Consider the following 22,463-nt stretch of genomic DNA (forward strand, 5'->3'; position numbering starts at 1 on the left):
AAAGCAAGTGTTATATAGCAAGTGTTATATATATTGCTTTTCTAACTTGAATAATGATGAAAAGCAAGTGTTATATAGCAAGTGTTATACATATATTGCTTTTCTAACTTGAATAATGATGTAGAGTGCATGAGAAAATGGAAAGAAAAACATAGCTCTCTTTGACCACACGGTCATTTACTTACTCATATAATGCAGAATCAATACTGTAATAGCAATAAGTAGCTAACTGCTATGTGTGTATATATATATATATATATATATATATATATATATATATATATATATATATATATATATATATAGTTCTCACGTTTAGGGAATAACAGCCTCTCTCCAGTTATTGCCAGCATGCAATTAATGCCTCGTCCAGCATTAGGGCAGTTATGGTGTATTCAGTTGGCCTGTGCATGGAGATAAAATGACTGCTGTTGTTGGATGTGTGTAATAACGTTCTTCCTCAATGTCTTTTTTAGGGGTCCCTTCAGTGTTGTGAGGAGATGCATCAACCGAGAGACGGGGCAGCAGTTTGCTGTCAAGATTGTGGATGTAGCCCAGTTCACTTCAAGTCCTGGACTCAGCACGGAGGGTAAGACTGCAGGAGCCCCATAAATAAGACTAAATATGAAGGATTTTTCTGTATACCTTTCCTATATGAGCAATTGGCCTTCAGGGGCTTAATTATTATTTACAGTAACAGCGTGTGGGAGGACACAGGCATCAAATTAATTAAAAAAACAACAATCAGTGCCAGGCTGAGACACTGAGAGCTGATTCATTTTATTACATTTTGTTGCAAATATCTGTTTTCCCATACGCACATACACTCACCCTCCACAATGACAGGTTCAAAGTAGGTGTCAATCAAATCAATGATAACTGCTAATGATCTTATCATTCGGGTTGTCCCAATACAACTGTTTCACTCCCGGCTAAATTTAATTATTGTAATTAAATAAGGCAAAATTTGTTAAGAACATTTTTGGCTTTCTTTTCTCGTCAGTTCCAGCAATCTGCCTCATGTAATAGAGGCAGAAATTAGTTCTTTCGAAAGAAAGGTTTTCTGCTTACCTCGTTATTTTTGGGCCCACTTAAATTGCTGGAAGTGTAGAGCATTTAAGGCACATCGAGCATGAAGAACAAGGTTCGGCTTGAAGGACCAGTTGAAAGTTTTTGTCGTATTCGGTTTATCTTTAATTCTGTAATGCTTCCAAAATTGGAGCCGGTTGATACTGAGTGTGAGCAAAAAGACATCCCTATTCATCTTTAGAGCCTGATTATTTTGTTGAATAACATCCTTGCTACATATGCAGCATCGTAAACAATTGATTATCATCGTCTATATTCATGAATTTCCAGCTATCTCTGTAATATTTCATTCTGTCTATCTCTACAAAATCCCTTCTCCATGGTGTCAGATGAGTAGTTTTACTCATATGATTGTAGTTCTTTAGTCTGTTATGTGTTTTGGTGCACTGTCACTTACTAATAAACCACTGTGGTTTATGCAAATATACATAATATAGAGCATATATTTGCTAACAACAGAATTTGTCTCTTTTATGACATCATATCTTTAACACTGTGGTCACTTAGAAATGCCCTAACTCATTTGCATTGAAATTAGTACCGACACATTACAACACATAGTCCATCAAAAAATTATAGACCTCTAAATATAGGAGTGTATAAACTTTTTCCACTGAGGGCCATGCATAGAAAATGATGCATTAAAGCTGCTAAAACCTATCCAATATATGTCAGTATATGTCAGATATACTACGCTATCTGAATGTCTGTTATAACTGACACAGCTAATTAGTTTATTATCTAATAATGTATTTCATTAATAATGACTTTCATAACAATTTTAAAAATTATAATTTTAATATAAATACATTATAAAATATAATAAAATATAATTATAAAATATACAATTATTTTAAATTATAAAATAATTTAATGACTTAAAATTTTAATTTATTGTGAGGACCAATCAAAAAAACAAGCTCCTGCTCTAACAGGTGATGTGGGGTCACCATGGAAACGACATGTGTGCTTTAAGACAATCATAGTGTCATAAAATTAGCAATAACAATCTGTGCCATGTTGATAGACACTTTACCGCACAACCTGAAGGTTCCCCTCTGGAAATAAAGGCTTTACTTTAATTGTTTCCTAATGGAGAAGAAGGTTAATGGAGGAGCTAAGTGGAGTGAAAAGAATATGCAGGAAGATGGTGACAAGTTTGCCACATTAGAAACAATCACACACACACACACACACACACACACACGCCTACGCGCGTAACAAATGATGCTAAGGTACAGCTTTGTCTCGTTTGTTTTTATTACGCTAAAACATGATAATGATGGAGTGAGACAGTCAAGGAGACTAATGTGTGCAGGAACAGGAAAAGGAGAGAGATTTGGACGGATCAATAGTACGACAGTGGCTCAGTGACGCAAAATGGAAAGCTGTAAAAGGAGATGAATGGACCAAGGGTTTGCGAGGGAGGAGTTGTGATTAATGAAACGTGACAATGGATTTCAATGTGTGATTGACTATACCAATACCGGTGATTGATTTGTTGGGGAACACAGCTCGCTTTGTGCTTCTATGGCCGTCCTCTTGACATTAGAGAACAGCACATTCATTCATTCATTCATCTTCTACTGCTTATCCTCACGAGGGTAGCGGGCGTGCTGGAACCTATCCCAGCTGTCTTCGGGCGAGAGGCGGGGTACACCCCATGACTGGTCGCCAGCCAATTACAGGGCACATATAGACAACTAATCATTCCCACCACATTCACACATTTGGAGTCACCAATTAACCTAGCATGTTTTTGGAATGTGGGTGGAAACCGGAGTACCCGGAGAAAACCCACCCATGCACAGGGAGAACATGCAAACTCCACACAGAGATGCCTGAGTGTGGAATCGAACTTGGGTCTCCTAGCTGTGTGGCCTGCACGCTAACCACTCGGCACCGTTCAACCAACTGTACATACAGTATCTGACAAAAATGAGTATACCCCTCACATTTCAGCAAGCATTTTATTACATTTTCAGGCATAATACTATAGAAAGTAAACTTGGATATACTTCAGAGGAGTTGGAGTAAAGCAGTATGGATTTACTATCTATCGAAAATGAGTCTAAATATCTGGCCACACAAGGGAGTACCAAGATAATTACATCTTGCCTACAGTCAAGCATGGTGAGGGTAATGTAACAATCTGGTGCTGCCTTAGTGCTGCTGCTCGAGAACTATCCTCCATTGAGGAGAAAATATACTTCAATATACTTTACTGTGCTTCACAGTGTCACAGTACATGTTGGAATTTATCTATTTAGCCCCTCAATGAACCACAGCTCTCCAATGCCGGCAACACTCATGCATGCTAATTATAGGTTATCACATGCCAGTATCATGCCAGTATCGACCTTTGGTCTCGGGCTGATACTGACACTTGGGGGCATGATACTAGCCCTGATACCAGACAAACCATGTGATGATCTTATTATCACATACTATTTAATTATGAGCTTATTATCACGTACTATTTAATCATTTTGACCATTTTGTTTCCAGGAAATGTTCAGTTTATTACATGTATTATATCTAAACAGTGTAAACACAATAATTGCAAAAATATTTCAACAATAATATTTTATCAACAGTCTTATCTTATCAATGTCTGACAATTAAAGTTCCATTAATCAAGTTTGGGTTTTTTGGTGACTGGAGAAGCACTCGTGCGCTGTTCTCTGATTGGTTGTTTCACGGGCACGATACCAGAGCAGCGCGCTCTGAGTGGACAGCTACGGGGGCTGATACTGGACATGGTTAAACTCTATATTTTATCAGTATCACTGCCCTGGGCTTTGACACAGTATCATTTCGGCCTTTTCCCGTATCATTCATGGGCGGTTTCTAGGGTACAGTGCCAATTATTACTGTATTATGTGATAATATGCTGTACCGGCTTGTACACTTATTACTCAAAAGCACATCCAAGTCTACTTTCTACAGTATTGTCACTTGAGAAGATTTTTTTTTACCGTTCTTTGCTGCATCCCAAAGTGTGTGTTCAGCATGTGTGTGGCCTCACAGCTTGTGCAGATGGTGTGGACAAGATGTCACAACAGGAGCATACACACACATACTAGCGCTGTGTTGTCTTCTGTGACTCTGGAAGAAGAGGAGGTGACAGACAAGTAAGGTGAAGAGGATGGACAATGAGGGGCGAAAGAACGACTAAAAAAAAAAAAAACTAACAAAAGGCAGTGTGTGAAAGGATCAGGGAACTTCACGAGGAGAAGGAAGTGAGGAGGTGATGGAACAGGATGAATTTTGTTCATTCTCTGGCTAGCTTTTCTCTCTCATCCCCTCTTGAGAGCTGACCTATTCGTCAGATAGACCTCTGGACAAGCTGCACAGACACAGGCTGGTGTGTATGCTCGCCTGCGTGCGTGCATGTCCATGCATGTCCGTGCATTTGTGTGCATGTGAGGCACACGCTGGCCAATCCATTGCCAAGACACGAACACTTTGACCCACTTCCCTCACTCTAATCTCTGCACAGTGTGTGCATTGCTAGGCTAGACAGTCCAGGATTTTTTTTTTACTTTTAATGTCAATTTGGCCAATCACCAGTAGAGTCACTTCCTCGTTTGGTCAGCTCTACATTTAATCAGACATAAAATGCGTGAGACGACACTTTTAATGGATGCCTTCTATCACACTTTGGGTTTCACGTTATTTGTCATGAGCCGCCGTCGCTTACATTTGCCATCCTAAATGGCGAGCTGTGTCTTCCTGCCGCTATTTATCTTTGCTAATGAGACAGGCACAGAGTGGCCAAACAATAATAATTGCTCACAATGCCACTATAAATGACACAGGAAGTACACTTATATGCAGTCATGTGAAAAAACACCTCATAAAGTAACTGCATGCCTACTTACCGTAGTTTACGCATATTTACATAGTCATGGGAAAAATAAAGGATTATGTGTCAGAATACTTCAGGGGAGGCACAGCAGCTTGAGGAAACAATGTTTTTTTTTATTAACTGTAGTTTCATACCCAAGGAGCCCACAAGTCAGTTTATGTTCAGAATCCTGCACTTGCACAATGAAAGGGGGGTGCTTTAAATTGTGAATAATTTATTATTATCCAACTGGCATTATCTGCAGGGGGAAAAGAGAGCTGCAGTTATGAATGCAGCAGAGGACGCTGTCTCACAAATCAATTCATTCAACATTTTCCAGCAGGAAGAGGCTTTGACAGGGCGTGGCGTGTGACGACAAAAAAATGGTGGCATGCTGTTTTTGTCTTTATCACTTGGATTTTTCCATTAATGTATTTCACCGGGAAGTGTTCCCAGACATGACAATTTAACAATTTAATGGATAAGGATTTTCAAGCTCTGGCACTGTCTCTAGCCATGACTCCTTCTAGTCAAAGCTGTACTGTATTTGTTTATGTTGTTGTTTATTTTGTTTATTTGTTTGTTTTGTTTGTATTTTATTTGGAGTGTTTGACCCTCTCTCATGGTCGAGTGGTTAGCGCGCAGACCTCACAGCTAGGATTCCACCCTCGATTCCACCCCTGTGGAATTTGCATGTTCTCCCCGTGCATGCATGGGTTTTCTTCAGGTACTCCGGTTTCCTCCCACATTCCAAAAACATGCTAGGTTAATTGGTGACTCCAAATTGTCCATAGGTATGAATGTGAGTGTGAATGGTTGTTTGTCTATATGTGCCCTGTGATTGGCTGGCGACCAGTCCAGGGTGTACCCCGCCTCTCGCCCGAAGACCGCTGGGATAGGCTCCAGCACCCCCGCGACCCTTGTGAGGAAAAAGCGGTAGAAAATGAATGAGTGAATGAATGACCCTCTCTCATAAACATTGCAATGTCTGTGTAGCTTCTGTGTATAGTAGATGGATCATATCTCCTCTTAACACACCTCGTATGCGGCTCAGCCATGCACCTTGCCCCTCAATCCAGTATTCACACATCCACACTGATTGAGCATTAAGTCGAGCAGTGCTATGCAATGAGCCAAAGCCAGGGGCTTTTGTGAGGTTTACACAACATACTGTGATGTCTGTGACTTTGAGTGTGTGCCTTTAAAAGGCGATGCGTGGTGAGTGACGTGGGATGTCGGCAAGCAAGAGGGAAGTCGGCTGTCTTGCATTCTGTGTGAGAGAGATTGGGTCTGTGTCTTTCCAGGCCTAAAGGTACCAGAAGCACTTCACCTCTTATTCATTCACTCCTCAGTCACAATGATGAAGGTAACCTACATCTGTAGACACAGATGGCTGACAATTCGCACCTACGGCCAAACATTCATTCGCACATCAGTGTGGGCAAGCCGGAGGCAAATTCGGTGAAGTGTCTTGTGTGACTGGGATGGAGGATGCCGGGATCGAACCACCAATCTTCCGGGTTCTGGATGATCTGTTTTACCTCCTGAGCCACTGCCGCGAGTCACACAAACACTGATGCTCTTTTTAAGTTGTATTGACAACAGCTGTAGTCCCTAATTCCAACACAGTTGAATGCAGCTTTACCTCTGCATCCACACTCATAACAGCAACACGTCCTTCTTATCTTATGAGGAAGTAAGTCATATATACAGTATTTACAGTAGTTACTGAGGAACTAATGAGTCGTGGTTTACTGTAATTTTTTGTACCTTATTGTGAAGCACTCATAAACAAACAACCATTCACACTCACATTCAGTTAATGTAACCAGTTAATGTATAGCATACGTATTTTTGGATTGAGGGAAAAGGCCTGGGGAGGACTCACGCATGCAAAGGGAGAACATGCAGACTTCACGCCAAGATGTTCAGCGATATGAACCCATGATCTCCTGATTGTGAGGCCAAACATGATAACCACGAGGGCTTCCCCGAAACCATTACAGCATGGGTCTCAAACTCAATTTACCTGGGGGCCACTGGAGCTAGGGTCTGGGTGAGACTGGGCCACATCAGGTTTTCCAAAAAAACAACAACAAAAAACGCATTTACTAAAAACAGAAAAATATACAAACTTTTTCAGTGCTTTGGTTCCGATTTTCTACAATAAAAGCTCTGATAAAACATTCCACTGTTCTCAAATATCTTAATTTTTATTTTTCTGCACAAAATAAGATGAAAAATAAATAAACAAATCAAGAATAAAGAAAATCAATCAGTAATAAACAAATATAATAATAATAAAACGGCAAATAATAAAAACTTAAGAAACCACATATAGTTGGTGGGTAGACAAATTATTTTTTTCAGATTAAAATCAACAAAGCATTATTAGAGCCCTGTAGACATGGCAAAACACGACTATTATACTTTTTTAATTTACAACATATTGTGCAACTGCAGGGTGTTGAGACACATGCTAACTCGCAAACTAGAGAGCTAGCAACCTAAACGGTAGCCTTCAAGTTATTTCCTTTAAACTTAGATAGCCACAAACTTACCACTTCCACACGGATATGGAGGATAACTATTAACAGTTCAGGGCTCTACGTTAAAAACAAAAATTACTTGCCCATGGGGAATCCTTAAGGTGAGAACTACTTGCCCGAACTTGCCCCATGTAAAATGAAAAGACTGCCATAATGATATCATATATCAATATATGCTGATAATTCATCAGATAATAGTACTGATGCATTGTATTTGGAGGAATGTCTGAAAATTTGTGGAGATGTATGTTAACATGGCAAGCCATGCTACCTTGCACATGGTAGTCGTAGTAAGCAGTGATATTTATTTAAGTTGTACACCTCAATGAAACATTTGACACATTTGTGTACTAGTAAAGTGTTTTTAGAAAGAAATGCTCAGAAAAAATGCTCAATGGTCAAACAATAATTTGTGAAGCAAAGGTGAGAAAAATACACAGAGAAATGAAACCGCTAGGTTTTGTAGCTTGTGCAAAATCAGCACTTGGTATTGGATCTAATGGGTGGTGTTTCATTGTGACCACTTCAAATTGTCACAGCAATGTGATTCACTCACCTTTGCCATCATTTGATTTGCTGCCGCTAATAAAATACTTGTTTAGGAGGCACTGTTTCATCACTTTTTGGTGTTTTCCTTCAGAAGTTGTTGAAGAATTAGACGATGTTGGCAGGGACGCCATGATAGATGTTTTCCTAGTAAAACGATCGCTGATTGGTTGATCGCGAACAAGAACGGGTGTGGGTAAAACGCGGATTGTGGATTACGGACCGCGGTCTAAATAAACGATTCTGATTGGTCCATTTCAAGATTTGCAAGGATTGGTTTGCAAATTACCACCGGAATTACGCAGTCCGAGTTTTACCAACACCCAACAAGAACCGCTTTAAAAAAAACTCTTGGCAGTACGGCATGCTAAAGTGCACTTGCCCGACGGGAATATTAATGATTGGATTTACTTGCCCGAATTTTGTTTTAACTTGCCCCGGGCCATCGGTACAACGTTATTGTCGAGCCCTGCAGTTATTTAACCTTTAACATGAACATTAATCAAACGTAATAATTTTTTCTGGGTACATGATACCATACAGCATCCATATCAAACTTGCGCGGGCCGCACTAACATTAAACTTTCATATCAAGGCGGGGGCCTCAAACTAGTGTCCTGCGGGCCACATTTGGCCCACGGGCCGCGTGTTTGGGACCCCTGCATTACAGGAAAAAAGTTACACTGTTACATGCTATGGCGAGAGTTGGCCTTGCCTCATCATTTCCAGACTGCCTACATACCCCCCCAAGTCAATAACTTCATTTTCTGTTTAAAATAAGGTTTGAAAATCACATTTCTTATGACTTAAACCAAAAAGTGGTCTTGCTATTAAAAAAATGTGTGTCCAAACTGTGGGGCAGGGCCATTTGTGGCCACTGTCTGTTTTTTCCTTGGCCCAGGTCCACTGCACAATGTAGGAATAAAATTCAACCAAAACAGCTAAATTGAGAAAAATACAGCAAAAGGAATGAAGTAATATGTATGAGGTTTCTTGTACTCTATACAACAAAACAACATTTAAATAAATGTTGCTCCCTAATGTATTTTCCTCTCTCTGATTTTCCCGTCATGTTGTTAGTACTGTTTTTGACAGTATGAATGTGAAATGGGTATTAAATTGTTTTCATTATAGTCATTATGGCCCAGTGCCTGTGGGAAACACTGGTACCATAGTGAAAAATCTGTTTTGACTGTTACAAACCTACTAATCATGTGTATAGAAAACTGAATTTGGTGATCATATTATAATTGTACATATTGAAATAATAAAAAATCATTTTTTTTTAGACCTGAAGAGGGAGGCCAGCATCTGCCACATGCTCAAACACCCTCACATTGTGGAGCTCCTGGAGACCTACAGCTCAGACGGGATGCTCTACATGGTCTTTGAATTGTGAGTCAAAAACACACTGATCATTCATACACGACGGGGAGTGATGATGATGATGATGATGGTGGGGGAGGAAGCGAAAGGGAGATTGCAGCAATAGCACGACAGAGAAAGCGAGCCCTGCGGTGGTTTTTTTTTCCCATATAATCGCTGCTGATAGGACAATTCTTGTTAGCAGGCTGTGGTGGGGGTAGGCTGAGAAACAAGAAGTATGGAAAGGAGATGAGATTAAGATTTCACTCCGGCAGACACCTCAAGCTTCCATTCACTGAACCACCACAGCTTCATCTTTAATTCTCTTATCAGCAAGCAGTTCATTCTTAGTGCATGTCTTTCTACAGTCTTTGGTCCATCTGATTTGGCTTGTCTTGGTTAGTAGTTCTTCCCTATGTAGCGCCCAAGCAGGTAGTATATCAGGAGATGATCTTCATGAGCACTTCCTCCTTCAGACAAAAGCAGATACTGTAACTGAACTGGCTGGCCACATAATTATAATAGTGGGTCAATGTAATGTTCTGTAAATTGATCCATACTGTTGTACAGCACCAAGCAACGGTTCTGAGACACAGTTTTTTCAAATGAGTTCATTTACAATATAATGTCATTTTGTGGAATTTCAATTTGGATCCAAATAAATATTAAATACAGTATTATGTCAAAAATATTTAGTATATTTTTTAATATTACATATTCCATCCATCCCGCTTATCCTGCATGGTTAATTGGCATTGAATGTGAGTGTGAATGGTTGTTTGTCTATATGTGCCCTGTGATTGGCTGGCAACCAGTCCAGGGTGTACCCCGCCTCTCGGCCAAAGTCAGTTGGGATAGGCTCCAGCATACCCGTGACCCTCGTGACGATAAGCGGCATAGAAAAAGGATGGATGGGATGCTCTTGTATTTTATCTCTTGGAATTCTGTAGGACATAATTTTCTTTCGGGTAAATAAAAAACACAAAAGTAAAAGGTAAATTAATTCTTCCTGTTTTCCCAACCCATGTAAAAACTCAGCAGAAATCATATAACACTTAAACGATGAAAGTGATGAAAATGGGGACCTCTAGTGGTAGCTTTCTTGTAAGCTGCAGGTCTCCTTAGAAAGAAGCAATACTGTATCTAAAAGCGTGTTTGTGTGTGTGTCAGCATGGATGGAGCAGACCTGTGCTTTGAGATCGTGAAGAGGGCTGACGCTGGCTTTGTCTACAGCGAAGCAGTGGCCAGGTGAGCTCAATGTAGCATCTAATTATCTGTGTATGAGATCACATGCAACTTAGTGTGACATTTAACAGCTTAACGCATGTCTCTGTTCTGGCTGCTTAGTACAATATGGCTGACAAAGATGATAGTTATAGTAATAATATAATAAGAAGTCGTCTATATAATGCACAGTGGTTAAATATGACTGAAAACATTGCCTATACGATTAATGTTTACATGATGGCCACAGTGGAGCCAAGCGGCAATTTCATTTCGATTTTCACGTACATATGTTTGTGTTCCTTTTAATTTAGTCACTACATGAGACAGATCCTGGAGGCGCTACGCTACTGCCACGACAACAACGTCATTCACAGAGACGTCAAGGTATTTACGGGATGTGTTTTCTATGTATTTATTTGTTGTTGTTTTTAGCTGTGTTGTTGTGAAGGAAACATGATAATTGCCACAATGACTTCCACATCTACAGTAGAAGCACCTAAAAGCCATGACTGATATATATATATATATATATATATATATATATATATATATATATATATATATATATATATATATATATATATATATATATATATATATATATATATATATAGCTTATTTATTCTTTTTGTTTTATTGTTTTTCATAACATGAATTGCATTAATGTATCAGTCACTCGTCACAGGCAGGGTCAATGATCTGATTGGTTGAACTGCAATATAAGCCATTCATTACAGATTTCTGCGAATATATTTTTAATAAAAGACCAATTAAATCAATAAATAAGCCCCCAAAAAATTATAAAAGTTCCTGTTAAATATATTTGAAAAGCATAAATTATGGAGGTTTTTGTGTGGCAAATTAAATTAGAAATTATTAAAATGTGAACATATTAAATGATCAATTAATGAATTGTGAGATATTTTATTTGAATGATTTACAAATTATGTATTTTATGACCAATATACTTATTGCATATGTGCAGAACAATTCCCATTCAAAATTTCAAAGTATTTCCTTCTATTAAAGTCAATTTCATTGGGTGATTGTAAACATGTAAACATTGAAAGTACTTTAATTTCTGTGGTTTTGAATATAAATATTTAACAAACATACCTGATATAATTGTAATACATAAACACAAAATAGAGAGAAATTATGTACTTTTGTTGTTTGTTTGCCTTTAGAGGGCACTGGTGTTCCATTTAAGTACTATCAAGAGTATGTAAAGTCCAAAAATGTAAATGCATGGACTTATTCTTTAAGGGCTGATTTCAGGCTTTTTTTCAGGGAGTGAATACTGTTGTTAAGGTCCTTTTAACTGTATTGATGATGCATTTAATGCTGCTGGCAATTAGTAAAAGTTCAAGTTGGAATTTAAATAGAAGAGCATGGCTAACATCCGTTTCAGTTACAGTCTGACCTTCTGGGACAAATGCCTCTAACCTCTGTTTTGATGCATGCAAAGTTTTGTGACATAAGTTACATAAGTCTGTTTGTCCAATCCTATATTTTGTCATGATAGTTTTCTTAAAAGTAATGTTAAAATAGTCTTGTCTTAAGATATGCCTTTATTCGTCCCTCAGTGGGGAAATTTGTCTTGTCTGAAATCGTAACACAACAATTAGGTCCAGCTCCAACCACACTCCACATCTCGTTGATTATTGTTGACTTGCAAGAACGGAAACAAGCTAATAGGTCAATAAGAGGGTTTTTTTTTTGACCCTGTGTAAAACACCGCCCCCAAGCATTTGAACAGAGAATTACATGTCACATGGAGTTAGTATAAGCACTGTGATCTGCGCTCAATTTCAGTACACTTGCCCTCCTTTTGGCATGATGGGAAGATGTGGGCCGGGGCATGGCACCATTGCAAGCACATGCACTTGCATGAATGTGACGTAGCATGTTCATAGAACAAACAATGCAATCATTCCTTGCCGGTTTTTGAGAGAGAGGAAGAGAGATGCTTTTATTATTTCCACGAAGGAGAAAGGGAAGGTGGAGATCCCAGCGCGGTCAGCAGCCAGCTACAGCCCCATGCAGCCAATTAGCTGTGGTCACTGTCATGGCCGCACCGGACGGATATAGCGGTGAAGGCGTCGGATGAGGGAAGGGATGTGTGTGTGTGTGAATGTGCATATGTGTGTATTTGGATGTGTGTTGGATGGCCTGAGGAAATTCCCACTGACAGGTGCCCAATCTTGGAGCCTCATTTTGCAGGGTGTCATAGCGATGACACAGCAGTTGCCATGGAGACGTCCGTGGATGAGCCCAGACAGGGAAACAAATAACAGGTGTCCGTGAAGAAATATTGGCGGGTCAGCACGTCCCGCTGCAGCAATCTTTTGGAGCATAATCCAAACAGCACCAGACCTGTTATCAAGGTTCCGAATAGGTAGATGCCTTCAATGTCCTCCACGGAAAGGCGAATTCCACTTCCCACAACTGTCCATCATGCACCCAGCGGTGACCGTTCCGTCAGGTTCCCCCAAAACTCAAGCTTCTCATGGAGAATATCTTGTCACTTGCATGTTGAGACCAGTTGATCAATTCCATGATTTAGATTTAAAGAGCATTGCATACAGAGACCCTTAAAAGCATGAAACAGGACTAAAACGAGACATGGAAGCAAAGCGGGGAAGATAAGGGAGAGGAGAGGGGAAAGATACGACCGCCTTCGTTAAGCGCCAGAAGATAATAACCAACACATTTTATGACGGCAAGTAAGTAAAAAAAATTATCTGCAAAGTCAAAACCCACAGCATGCTCACTAACCTACGGTTACACTCGCGTGCACAATTAAGACAATTAATGCTATCACTCCTCTTGGAAGTCGCCGCGTTTTGCACAGGGCCATAATCCTCTGCTGACTACAATCAGTGAGCATATGTGTCCCATTTGCTAGCCTATAGATAAGATAAGATAAGATATTCCTTTATTCGTCCCTCAGTGGGGAAATTTGCATTGCACAGCAGCAAGAGTACAGAGTCAGTTAAGCAGTACAAAATACACAAAATAGAAAAATAAACAATATAAATAACCCAAGTATTAACAAAATCAACAGTTTTTCCCCAGAGTTATATACAATACAGTATGTAGATAATAATGAAACGAGATGAGATATATGACCAGTCTATACACTGAGATCTTGCTAGTGAGTTAATATGAGGCATTATGGAAATACTTCACATAGAACTAATAATAGATGGGTGGCTAAACTAATAAAAATTCACAAAATGTCAAAGTAACTGGGGTGTTGGTTCAGAGTTCAGAGTAAGCCAGAGTACCCACAGAAAACCCAAGCACGCACGGGGAAAACATGCAAACTCCACACAGATTTGAACCCAGTTTCCTAACTGTGAGGCCATCATGCTAACCACCCACCGTTCCTCCTGACAAAAAAGTTCATTAAAATGAATAAACTAGTATTAAGTACTAAGTCTTTTTTAACAAAAGACTTAAAATCTATAGTTAGGTAACAGGTATGCACCCTTAGTGGCACTAGTCTTGTGTTCATGTGTAAAAATGTACCTACTTGTGCAAATGTATGCTGAGGGTTTTTTTAACAGTCCCACACTGTGCTCCTATAAGGAGTTTAGTTTGGAATTTATATTTCGGCGGCTATTCATCCTGTCCTCCATACATCTTTTTGGCTCCCGTCAGTCATTTTGTAGTCAAGAGATTTTGATGAAGAAGAAAAAAAAACATTTATTCCCTCTGTGTTTGTTTCCTAGGCTGCAATGGTGCCTTTGCCCTTCCCCATATCTGTGGATGGATAAGTCAGCAGAAAATACTGCTGATATGCAGATTGTGGTGATGTAGTGCAGAGACAATGTTAGACTGCGGTTTCAGGGTTTTTTTTTTCTTGCCACTTGTAGTGTAGGCACAACTCAGCGAGAGAGAGTTAGGTTAGTTAGGTCAATTAATTGAATTAATTGATTTTTAATGTATCTGTGCAGCACACACTTCTGATTATAACGTGCTGACATTGCAAGAGGAGGAAGATCTTTCCAAAATACAAAGGGGAACTACACTTTTTGGGGAATTTTGCCCATATATTCTTTCCCTTTTTTGTGCATTCTAGCATAATAAAACAAGTTAATATGGGCTAGCCAACAACGGACGTCATTGGAAATACCTATCGCTCTAAGGCAGGGGTCTCAAACTCAATTTACTTGGGGGCCACTGGAGCTAGGGTCTGGGCAAGGCTGGGCCGCATCAGGTTTTCCAAAAAAAAAAAAAACGCATTTATTAAAAACAGAAAAATATACAAACTTTGTCAGTGCTTTGGTTCCGATTTTCTACAAGAAAAGCTCTGATAAAACATTCCACTATTCCACTGTCAAATATCTTAATTTTTATTTTTCTGCACAAAATAAGATGAAAAATAAATAAACAAATCAAGAATAAAGAAAATCAATCAATCAGTAATAAATAAATAAATATAATAATAATAATTAAACGGCAAATAATAACAACTAACTCGCAAACTACAGAGCTAGCGACCTAAACGGTAGCCTTCAAGTTATTTCCTTTAAACTTAAATAGCCAAAAACCTACCACTTCCACACGGATAGGGAGGATAACTATTAACAGTTATTTAACCTTTAACATGAACATTAATCAAACGTAATAATTTTTTCTGGGTACATGATACCATACAGCATCCATATCAAACTTGCGCTGGCCGCACTGACATTAAACTTTCATATCAAGGCGGGGGCCTCAAACTAGTGGGCCGCGTGTTTGAGACCCCTGCTCTAAGGTGCACTTAAAAGTCTTTAATTTTAAAATTGACGAAACGCCTTATAATCTGGTGCTCCTCGTGTGTTCTAAAATCTGTGAAAACGTTGTTTTACTTTGGTAGCACAACATTTCCCGCTGACACATGGACGTAATATTGCGTCCTACTACTTTGCTGTTTTGGCTTTGCGCCGTGTTTTTCAGAGCAGCCCTTTCTCATTTGAAAAAGAGTCCACCTGACCCACATTCACCTCTTGTTCTTCTGTTTGCTCATACTCTGAAAGCCAGTCCACCTTATCTTTGTGTCAGCATAAGACGGCATTAACGAGCAGCATTTAGCTCTCTTACTCCGCTGCATCATCAGCTATACGCTAACTTGCAAAACAGCGGCATATACAGTACAACAGAACCTGCTTTTAATGATGCAGCTGCATAAGTAAATACATACCAATAGGGTCTTATCATTGGCTGGACAGGGGTTGTCATTGTGTTATACGTTATTACTGCTTATTTTCCGCTGTCACTCACCTTGTTGCATTGCAAAATGGTATACAAAATGTGCTTATTTTATTTACACTTGTATTGTATTTTATTTTGTGTACTGTATAAATTTACCTTAGAGGGAACATTTCGTCCTCACTAAATAGAACTAAAATTAATGTTCTCAACCCCCAAGAGGTATAAATGTAGTTGTGTCCAATGTGCAGCACGTGTCAATTTGCATTTTTTATTAGCCTGCACCACATTAAATAAAATAGAGATGTATTCCCTCTAAAGGCGGCATTGGACGTCCTATTTGTTTATTCAAGAAGTCATTGTTTGTTCCTCTCCACAGTGAGCTTCCTGTATGTTGAGGCAATTTGTTGGTGTGATTATTCTTATTTATAGAATGGTGTCATTCTTTAATTAGCACAAGCCTACCACAAAATCATCACACTTTCTTTTCTTTCTTCTTTCTTCGTCAGCCTCACTGTGTGCTGCTGGCGTCCAAGGAGAACTCTGCTCCCGTCAAGTTAGGAGGCTTTGGCGTGGCCATCCAGCTGGGAGAGTCGGGATTGGTGGCCGGAGGTAAACGAAACAACACCACCACTGAGTGTGTCTAAATGTTTAAGCACATATTTGGAGGACACAGCAGTGCCATAAACAAGAGGAAGAAGGCCATGTTGTGTCGTTGCCATGTCCAGGTCGCGTAGGAACCCCTCACTTCATGGCCCCCGAGGTGGTGAAAAGAGAGCCCTATGGCAAACCGGTGGACGTGTGGGGCTGCGGAGTCATCCTCTTCATCCTCTTATCGGGGTGTCTGCCTTTCTACGGCACCAAAGAGCGACTGTTTGAAGCCATCTGCAAAGGCAAATATAAGGTAAGGAACTGTTTCTGCTGTTTTTTAAAACACATAAGACACTAATTCAAAGGTGTGGGCATAGTGGTGGTGTTTGCACATGTCATACTGCTAAATTATCTCTATGAAGTATACCAGTATACCCCGCCTCTCGCCCAAGACAGCTGGGATAGGCTCCAGCATACCCCTTGTGACCCTAGTGAGGATACCAGTATAATAATGGTTGATTATTACTGTACATGGAAATATTTGTTGGCCATCTAACAAGCACGATTCCTCATAAATTCCTCATAAAAACACACAAACCCACACCAAGCTAAAACCTTACACTGTCATTACAGTATAATTATGATACTATATTTTAATTAAAATGATGCTATATTATATTTAATCAATATTCATATAATATTTAATTCATATTTAGTACATTATATTTTGTTTATGTGTTTACATTTTTTTTGTCACTTTCATCCGCTTATTTGTTTGTGTATGGTGTGTGTGTCTCTATGGTGTGTGTGTGTGTGTGTGTGTGTGTGTGTGTGTGTGTATAGATGAATCCCCGTCAGTGGGTTCAAATCTCAGAGAGTGCTAAAGATCTGGTGAGGCGCATGCTGATGCTGGACCCCGCTGAGAGGATCACTGTTTACGAGGCGCTCAACCACCCTTGGCTCAAGGTAGCCATTTTGTCAACATTTTGCCATTTGTCAACAAATTGCATCCATCATTTTTGGGAGAGAACTGCAGCCTAAAATTTAATAGGATGTCGGAGTGTTTCATAGCGTAATGTGTCATTTGGAATTAGACTTCCAAGTCAGTACTATGGTGTTTTGACTGATAGAACTATTGTTCAGTATAGTTTAAGAAGTTTAAATTGCTACAGACTGTAGCTATAAGCAGGCCTTTATTGAATCAGTAATTGTCTGCCTTTTATGTAAAAAACAAAAAAAATGTAAATATTGTATATACTTTTATACTTATACTTTTTACTTGTACTTTATACTATTATACTTTTTGTAAAAAATTGCTGGCCTGGTTTAGAATACATAAATTGGAGAGTTAGCTCAGTAGCTTGCTATGCTAGTGGTGGCTGTCTTTTATGTCCCTGCAAATGATAGCCTATGCAAAGTGATGTAAACAAAGAATAACAACAGTGTAATGGTGACTAAGGGGATGTTATGTCATGTCTACAGAGCTCTAATAATGTTAAAAAACATATTTACAAAGTCATAAACAGGTTTTGTATGTGCTAACATTAATGTTTACATAGTGCTTATTAGCAACAAAACAATGATGTCAGGATTGCCAGACTGTCAAAGCCCTTCGTTTCCTCCCCAGGAGAGAGACCGCTATGCCTACAAGATCCACCTACCAGAGACTGTGGAGCAGTTGAGAAAGTTCAACGCCAGAAGGAAGTTGAAGGTATATGAAGGTGACATCATCACTGTGCGACAAGATGGATGCTCACCTGGCTGGTTGTTCTTTTTTTGCTTCAGGGGGCTGTCTTGGCGGCGGTGTCCAGTCACAAATTTAATTCCTACTACGGCGACCCCCCTGAGGAACTCCACGACTTCTCAGATGACCCTACCTCCTCAGGTGACTTCACGACTTTCACTAGGCAGCTAAAACACACATGAGCAAGTTCTTTGGTGACACAGGCAAGGAAGCATCTTATTATAACTGAATTGTTATGCAGGCCATACTTTAAGAAAGATAAGGACTAGGAGACCGAACGTCTCCTATCATATTAGTATTATTTTGTATATAATATCAGTGCAACTTCAATTTTACTTCATCAGTGGCTATTCATAGGCTCCAGCATACCTGCGACCCTTGTGAGTCAGAATACTGCATTGTATGTCTTTCAATATTTTTGGACTAATAATAGACCATAGTCAAGTCAATATTTTTTAAATTCATTATTTTTGAAGAGCCGCTGTAGATTGAGGAAGTGATGTTAGAACGATGATGTAGAGATCCTTCTCTCAGACAAGAGTGCTCTGCTGTTTTTAAGGATCTACTGCAAAAATCTCTGATCAAAGATCCTTGATGTGACAGACAGTTGACTGTCAAGATTCTACGCCACTGCCAAAAGCGTCCACTGTGCCAGTGGTTGCCAAACTTTTTACAGTGTTCATTCAGAAATTTGACCTGAAGCCTTAAACTTGGGCACTGTGCAAAACCGTAAGGTCAATGTACCTCGGTTAGTGTCATTAATTTGTTCCAAAAGGTCCAACTCAAACCAAAACGGACTCTAACCAAGGTAGGTTTTCCTATAGAAAATTATGTAAAACCAATTAATTTATTGTTAAATGTTAACACTAAACACATTTTATGAACAATAATTATAGTTTTACACGAAGAAAATAATGAAAAAATTATTACAAATTTCAAATGAATGGACAACTGACTGTTGAACATCACTTTAACCTTTATTTAACTCTCTTTGCAAACAACAAGGATGGTTGGAGGAGTTTTTTCAGAGAGAGGAGATTATGCTTGGAGGGCAATCCCTTTTTCCTCCTTGAGCCATAATCCATAGACGGTAAAGAAATAAAATACCATCCTACCAACTTACCACTTCGTCATGAAGGCCACCAATGCATTTAGAACGGTGCGGAAAACTCTAACCTGTAGAGGACAGAAAATATTCATTAATATTTCTTATTCACATTGTCAAAAAGTTTACCGGTAAACAAGTTTGATGTTGTGATGTGGGATACGTAAGTATCACAATTAGCGGATTAGCATGTGAATACCAATACACCTGAAATACACTGAAAGTTTGTAAACATTACGGTGCAATTATATGAGAGTGAATGTAACAACTGTATTTCCACTATCTTTGTTCTCTGTGTTTTCTCTTAATGCTTCCCGCCTGTAGGGCTGCTAGCAGCAGAACGTATGTATCTTTATGTTCCTCATGTAGTGACGTTCTTATACTCATTCTTGCTCTCTAGCTACTTTTCAGTATGGACAACAAACATAACATATATTTATAACATGTTGCAGGGGCTGTGTCTCAGGTGTTGGACAGTTTAGAGGAGATCCACGCATTGACGGACTGCAGCGAGAAGGATCTAGATTTCCTGCACAGCGTTTTCCAGGACCAACATTTACACACTCTGCTAGACGTAAGTAAAGTTGCTAAAGATGGCAGCAGCACCAACAACAATACACAAAATTGAGGTGGACATCTGCCTTAATTAAACATTGGTTCGAAGCTCAACTTGGGTATCTTTGTGTGGAGTTGTCATGTTTTCCCCGTGAGTGTGTGGGTTCTCTCCATGTCTGCTCACAAAAGAGCATAAAAGTGCATCAGTTTGTCTTGCAAGTAAGCAAATAAGACCACACTGGTCTACAATGAAAGTCAGCAATAAAAGGAGATGTGTTCATGTTTGATGAGCAGGTCTTAGTGGATTGCTGTAGTCTAGCGCTAGTTAAATGTTGGCGTGGGCGCTCGCCTCTGCAGATGTCTCGCCTTGCGCCGCGGCTGTACGCCCAGCGACGAAGGCTTGAAGCAAGTCAGAACAATGGCCTCCATTGTGAAAACATGTGTAAGGAGCGCAACCTCCCTCCCATGCATGTGCTGTTGGCCCCTTCGTGCAGCTGGATGCAACTTTGTAGCATGGCAGCACGCTGAGGACAGCAGCAGCAGCAGCAGCAGATGGAGTCTACTGGCTTAGGTTGTTGAACTTCCCGGTTCCTGGGTGAGTGTGTCATGTCTTTTTCTTGTGTTTGCCTCCAGCGAACTGAGGCAGGAAAATCCTCCCCTTTGGTGTTTTGGGGCTTTTCACATGATTCCAACGAGTCTCTTAAGAAGCAGCTTCTTGGCTGCTGAGTTCAAGCTGCGGGGAAGTGTCATCTGCATTTAAAATCCGTTCTGTCCAAGCAGTGAAGTAACCGTATCAACTTTGAATGAAAGATATTGTTTTGTACTCAGAAAAAAAAGTGTGATAACATTTGTTTTGTTATATTTTGGGTCGGGTGGCACGGCGGTCAAGTGGTTAGCTCGCAGACCTCATAGCTAGGAGACCAGGGTTCAATTCCACCCTTCACCCTCGGCCATCTCTGTGTGGAGTTTGCATGTTCTCCCCGTGCATGCGTGGGTTTTCTCCGGGTACTCCGGTTTCCTCCCACATTCCAAAAACATGCTAGGTTAATTGGCAACTCCAAATTGTCCATAGGTATGAATGTGAGTGTGAATGGTTGTTTGTCTATATGTGCCCTATGATTGGCTGGCCACCAGTCCAGGGTGTACCCCGCCTCTCACCCGAAGACAGCTGGGATGGGCTCCAGAAAATGAAGGCAGAAAATGAATGAATGAATATTTTAGGTCAAGACATTTATACGTGACTTCTCCCCAAGTGAGATTTTCTTCCCGTCACTCACACCAGTGGCCTGGCCAGATGACACATGGAGACCCACTGGGGGGAAAAAAAGTTGTTAGCAAAAAATAGGTTTATTACTGATATTAATGAGTCTTTATATGCTTGAATTTCAATTTGATGTATCATTGCATGAAGTTAAATACGATAGAGGCTCCTTCCATTCTGCAGAAGCGCTGATGAAGTGGAAAAACACACAAACATATCAGTAGTGATTATGTGTGTGTGTGGGGGGGGGGTTCACAGGATGATTGATTGATTGATTGGATTTGAATGGTTGTCGTTGCAGCTATATGATAAGATCAACACCAAGTCGTCGCCGCAGATCCGAAACCCGCCCAGTGACGCCGTGCAGAGAGCCAAAGAGGTAACAAAACAGGACATGTAGCATTTTTTCACTCAGGTTTTTCATTCAATTGAGAGTTTGATTCTCCTTCCACTGTACGGTACCTACTCTGTTCAAGTCTATTCGCTAATGGCATTGTTTCACATGGAAAACTAAGAAACATTACCTGGACGGTCGATGTTCCAAACACACAAACCACTTTTATTGCGTGTCATCGTAACATTTGAAATGGCGAGAAAAGACTAAAATAAACACAGGTACACTCCATAGTCGCCACTTTGCTGCAGCGCTCCATTCCGCTTCTTTTTTTTGCTGTGCGCAACCTCCTTGTCGATAGAATTTTGGACACGTGATATCAATAGCTTACACTGTTGATATGTGTTAGCTCTGGATGCTGCAGTATTATACTATATCTATACAGTATTATAGATACTGCATTATCACACTCCATATTATCACTTGGCTGCAAGGCTCCTATTGGATAAAATGTCTGCTAGAAAACAAAATACAGAAGACCCTCATTGTTGTTGTTTGTCAGCATGTTTTGTTCACACTGATGCGTTCAATACAACCTGGTTTTCACAGTTTGTCATGTACTTTTGAGCTGGTACCCTACAGTGGAAAAGCAGCATTACTGTCTTACCTTTCAAAAATGTATTAATTGGTGTGGCTGTTTTTGCTTACTAACCAACCTGCACTCTTCACTACCTCCAGTATAACGTGATATAACGCTAACTAGAGTTTGTGCAAAGGGAAGATCGAGAGGCCAAAGTTGGAGCTATTAACAAACTCACTCAGCCTCCGCACACAAACCAAAACTGAAGTGACACAATCATGTGATATCCTCTTGTGTGCTGCCTGGTCGTGAACTTTAGTGACCTCCCGACTTCTCGTCTTTGTCCGCCATTCCAGATCTCAGTAGTGACTCGTGTTCATTGTCAAAGCAGCTGTACTGCACAACCCAGTGGCCTGTTTTCCCAGCTTCCCTCATTAGCTGCTAATACACACTAAACTCAACTGC

At 39.9% G+C, this 22,463-nt stretch overlaps 1 protein-coding gene across 17 annotated transcripts in view; it reads left to right on the forward strand.

Annotated features, from left to right (window-relative positions):
• The window catches only part of caska (calcium/calmodulin-dependent serine protein kinase a), a 92,709-nt gene that overhangs the window by 51,313 nt on the left and 18,933 nt on the right, over window positions 1-22,463 (forward strand). For 12 of the 17 annotated variants that reach the window (XM_058082879.1, XM_058082887.1, XM_058082878.1 and 9 more), the window contains exons 2-13: window positions 477-589; window positions 9,324-9,429; window positions 10,570-10,647; window positions 10,938-11,010; window positions 16,338-16,440; window positions 16,557-16,732; window positions 17,263-17,385; window positions 18,047-18,130; window positions 18,205-18,304; window positions 19,593-19,610; window positions 19,721-19,842; window positions 21,386-21,463. In XM_058082879.1, coding sequence (XP_057938862.1) covers window positions 477-589; window positions 9,324-9,429; window positions 10,570-10,647; window positions 10,938-11,010; window positions 16,338-16,440; window positions 16,557-16,732; window positions 17,263-17,385; window positions 18,047-18,130; window positions 18,205-18,304; window positions 19,593-19,610; window positions 19,721-19,842; window positions 21,386-21,463 — 1,174 coding nt within the window. The remainder of the gene's footprint in view (window positions 1-476; window positions 590-9,323; window positions 9,430-10,569; window positions 10,648-10,937; window positions 11,011-16,337; window positions 16,441-16,556; window positions 16,733-17,262; window positions 17,386-18,046; window positions 18,131-18,204; window positions 18,305-19,592; window positions 19,611-19,720; window positions 19,843-21,385; window positions 21,464-22,463) is intronic. The other 5 variants (XM_058082880.1, XM_058082886.1, XM_058082895.1 and 2 more) reach the window with 1 other exon arrangement.

The sequence above is a fragment of the Doryrhamphus excisus genome, chromosome 9, assembly GCF_030265055.1.
Source record: "Doryrhamphus excisus isolate RoL2022-K1 chromosome 9, RoL_Dexc_1.0, whole genome shotgun sequence".
NCBI lineage: Eukaryota > Metazoa > Chordata > Actinopteri > Syngnathiformes > Syngnathidae > Doryrhamphus > Doryrhamphus excisus.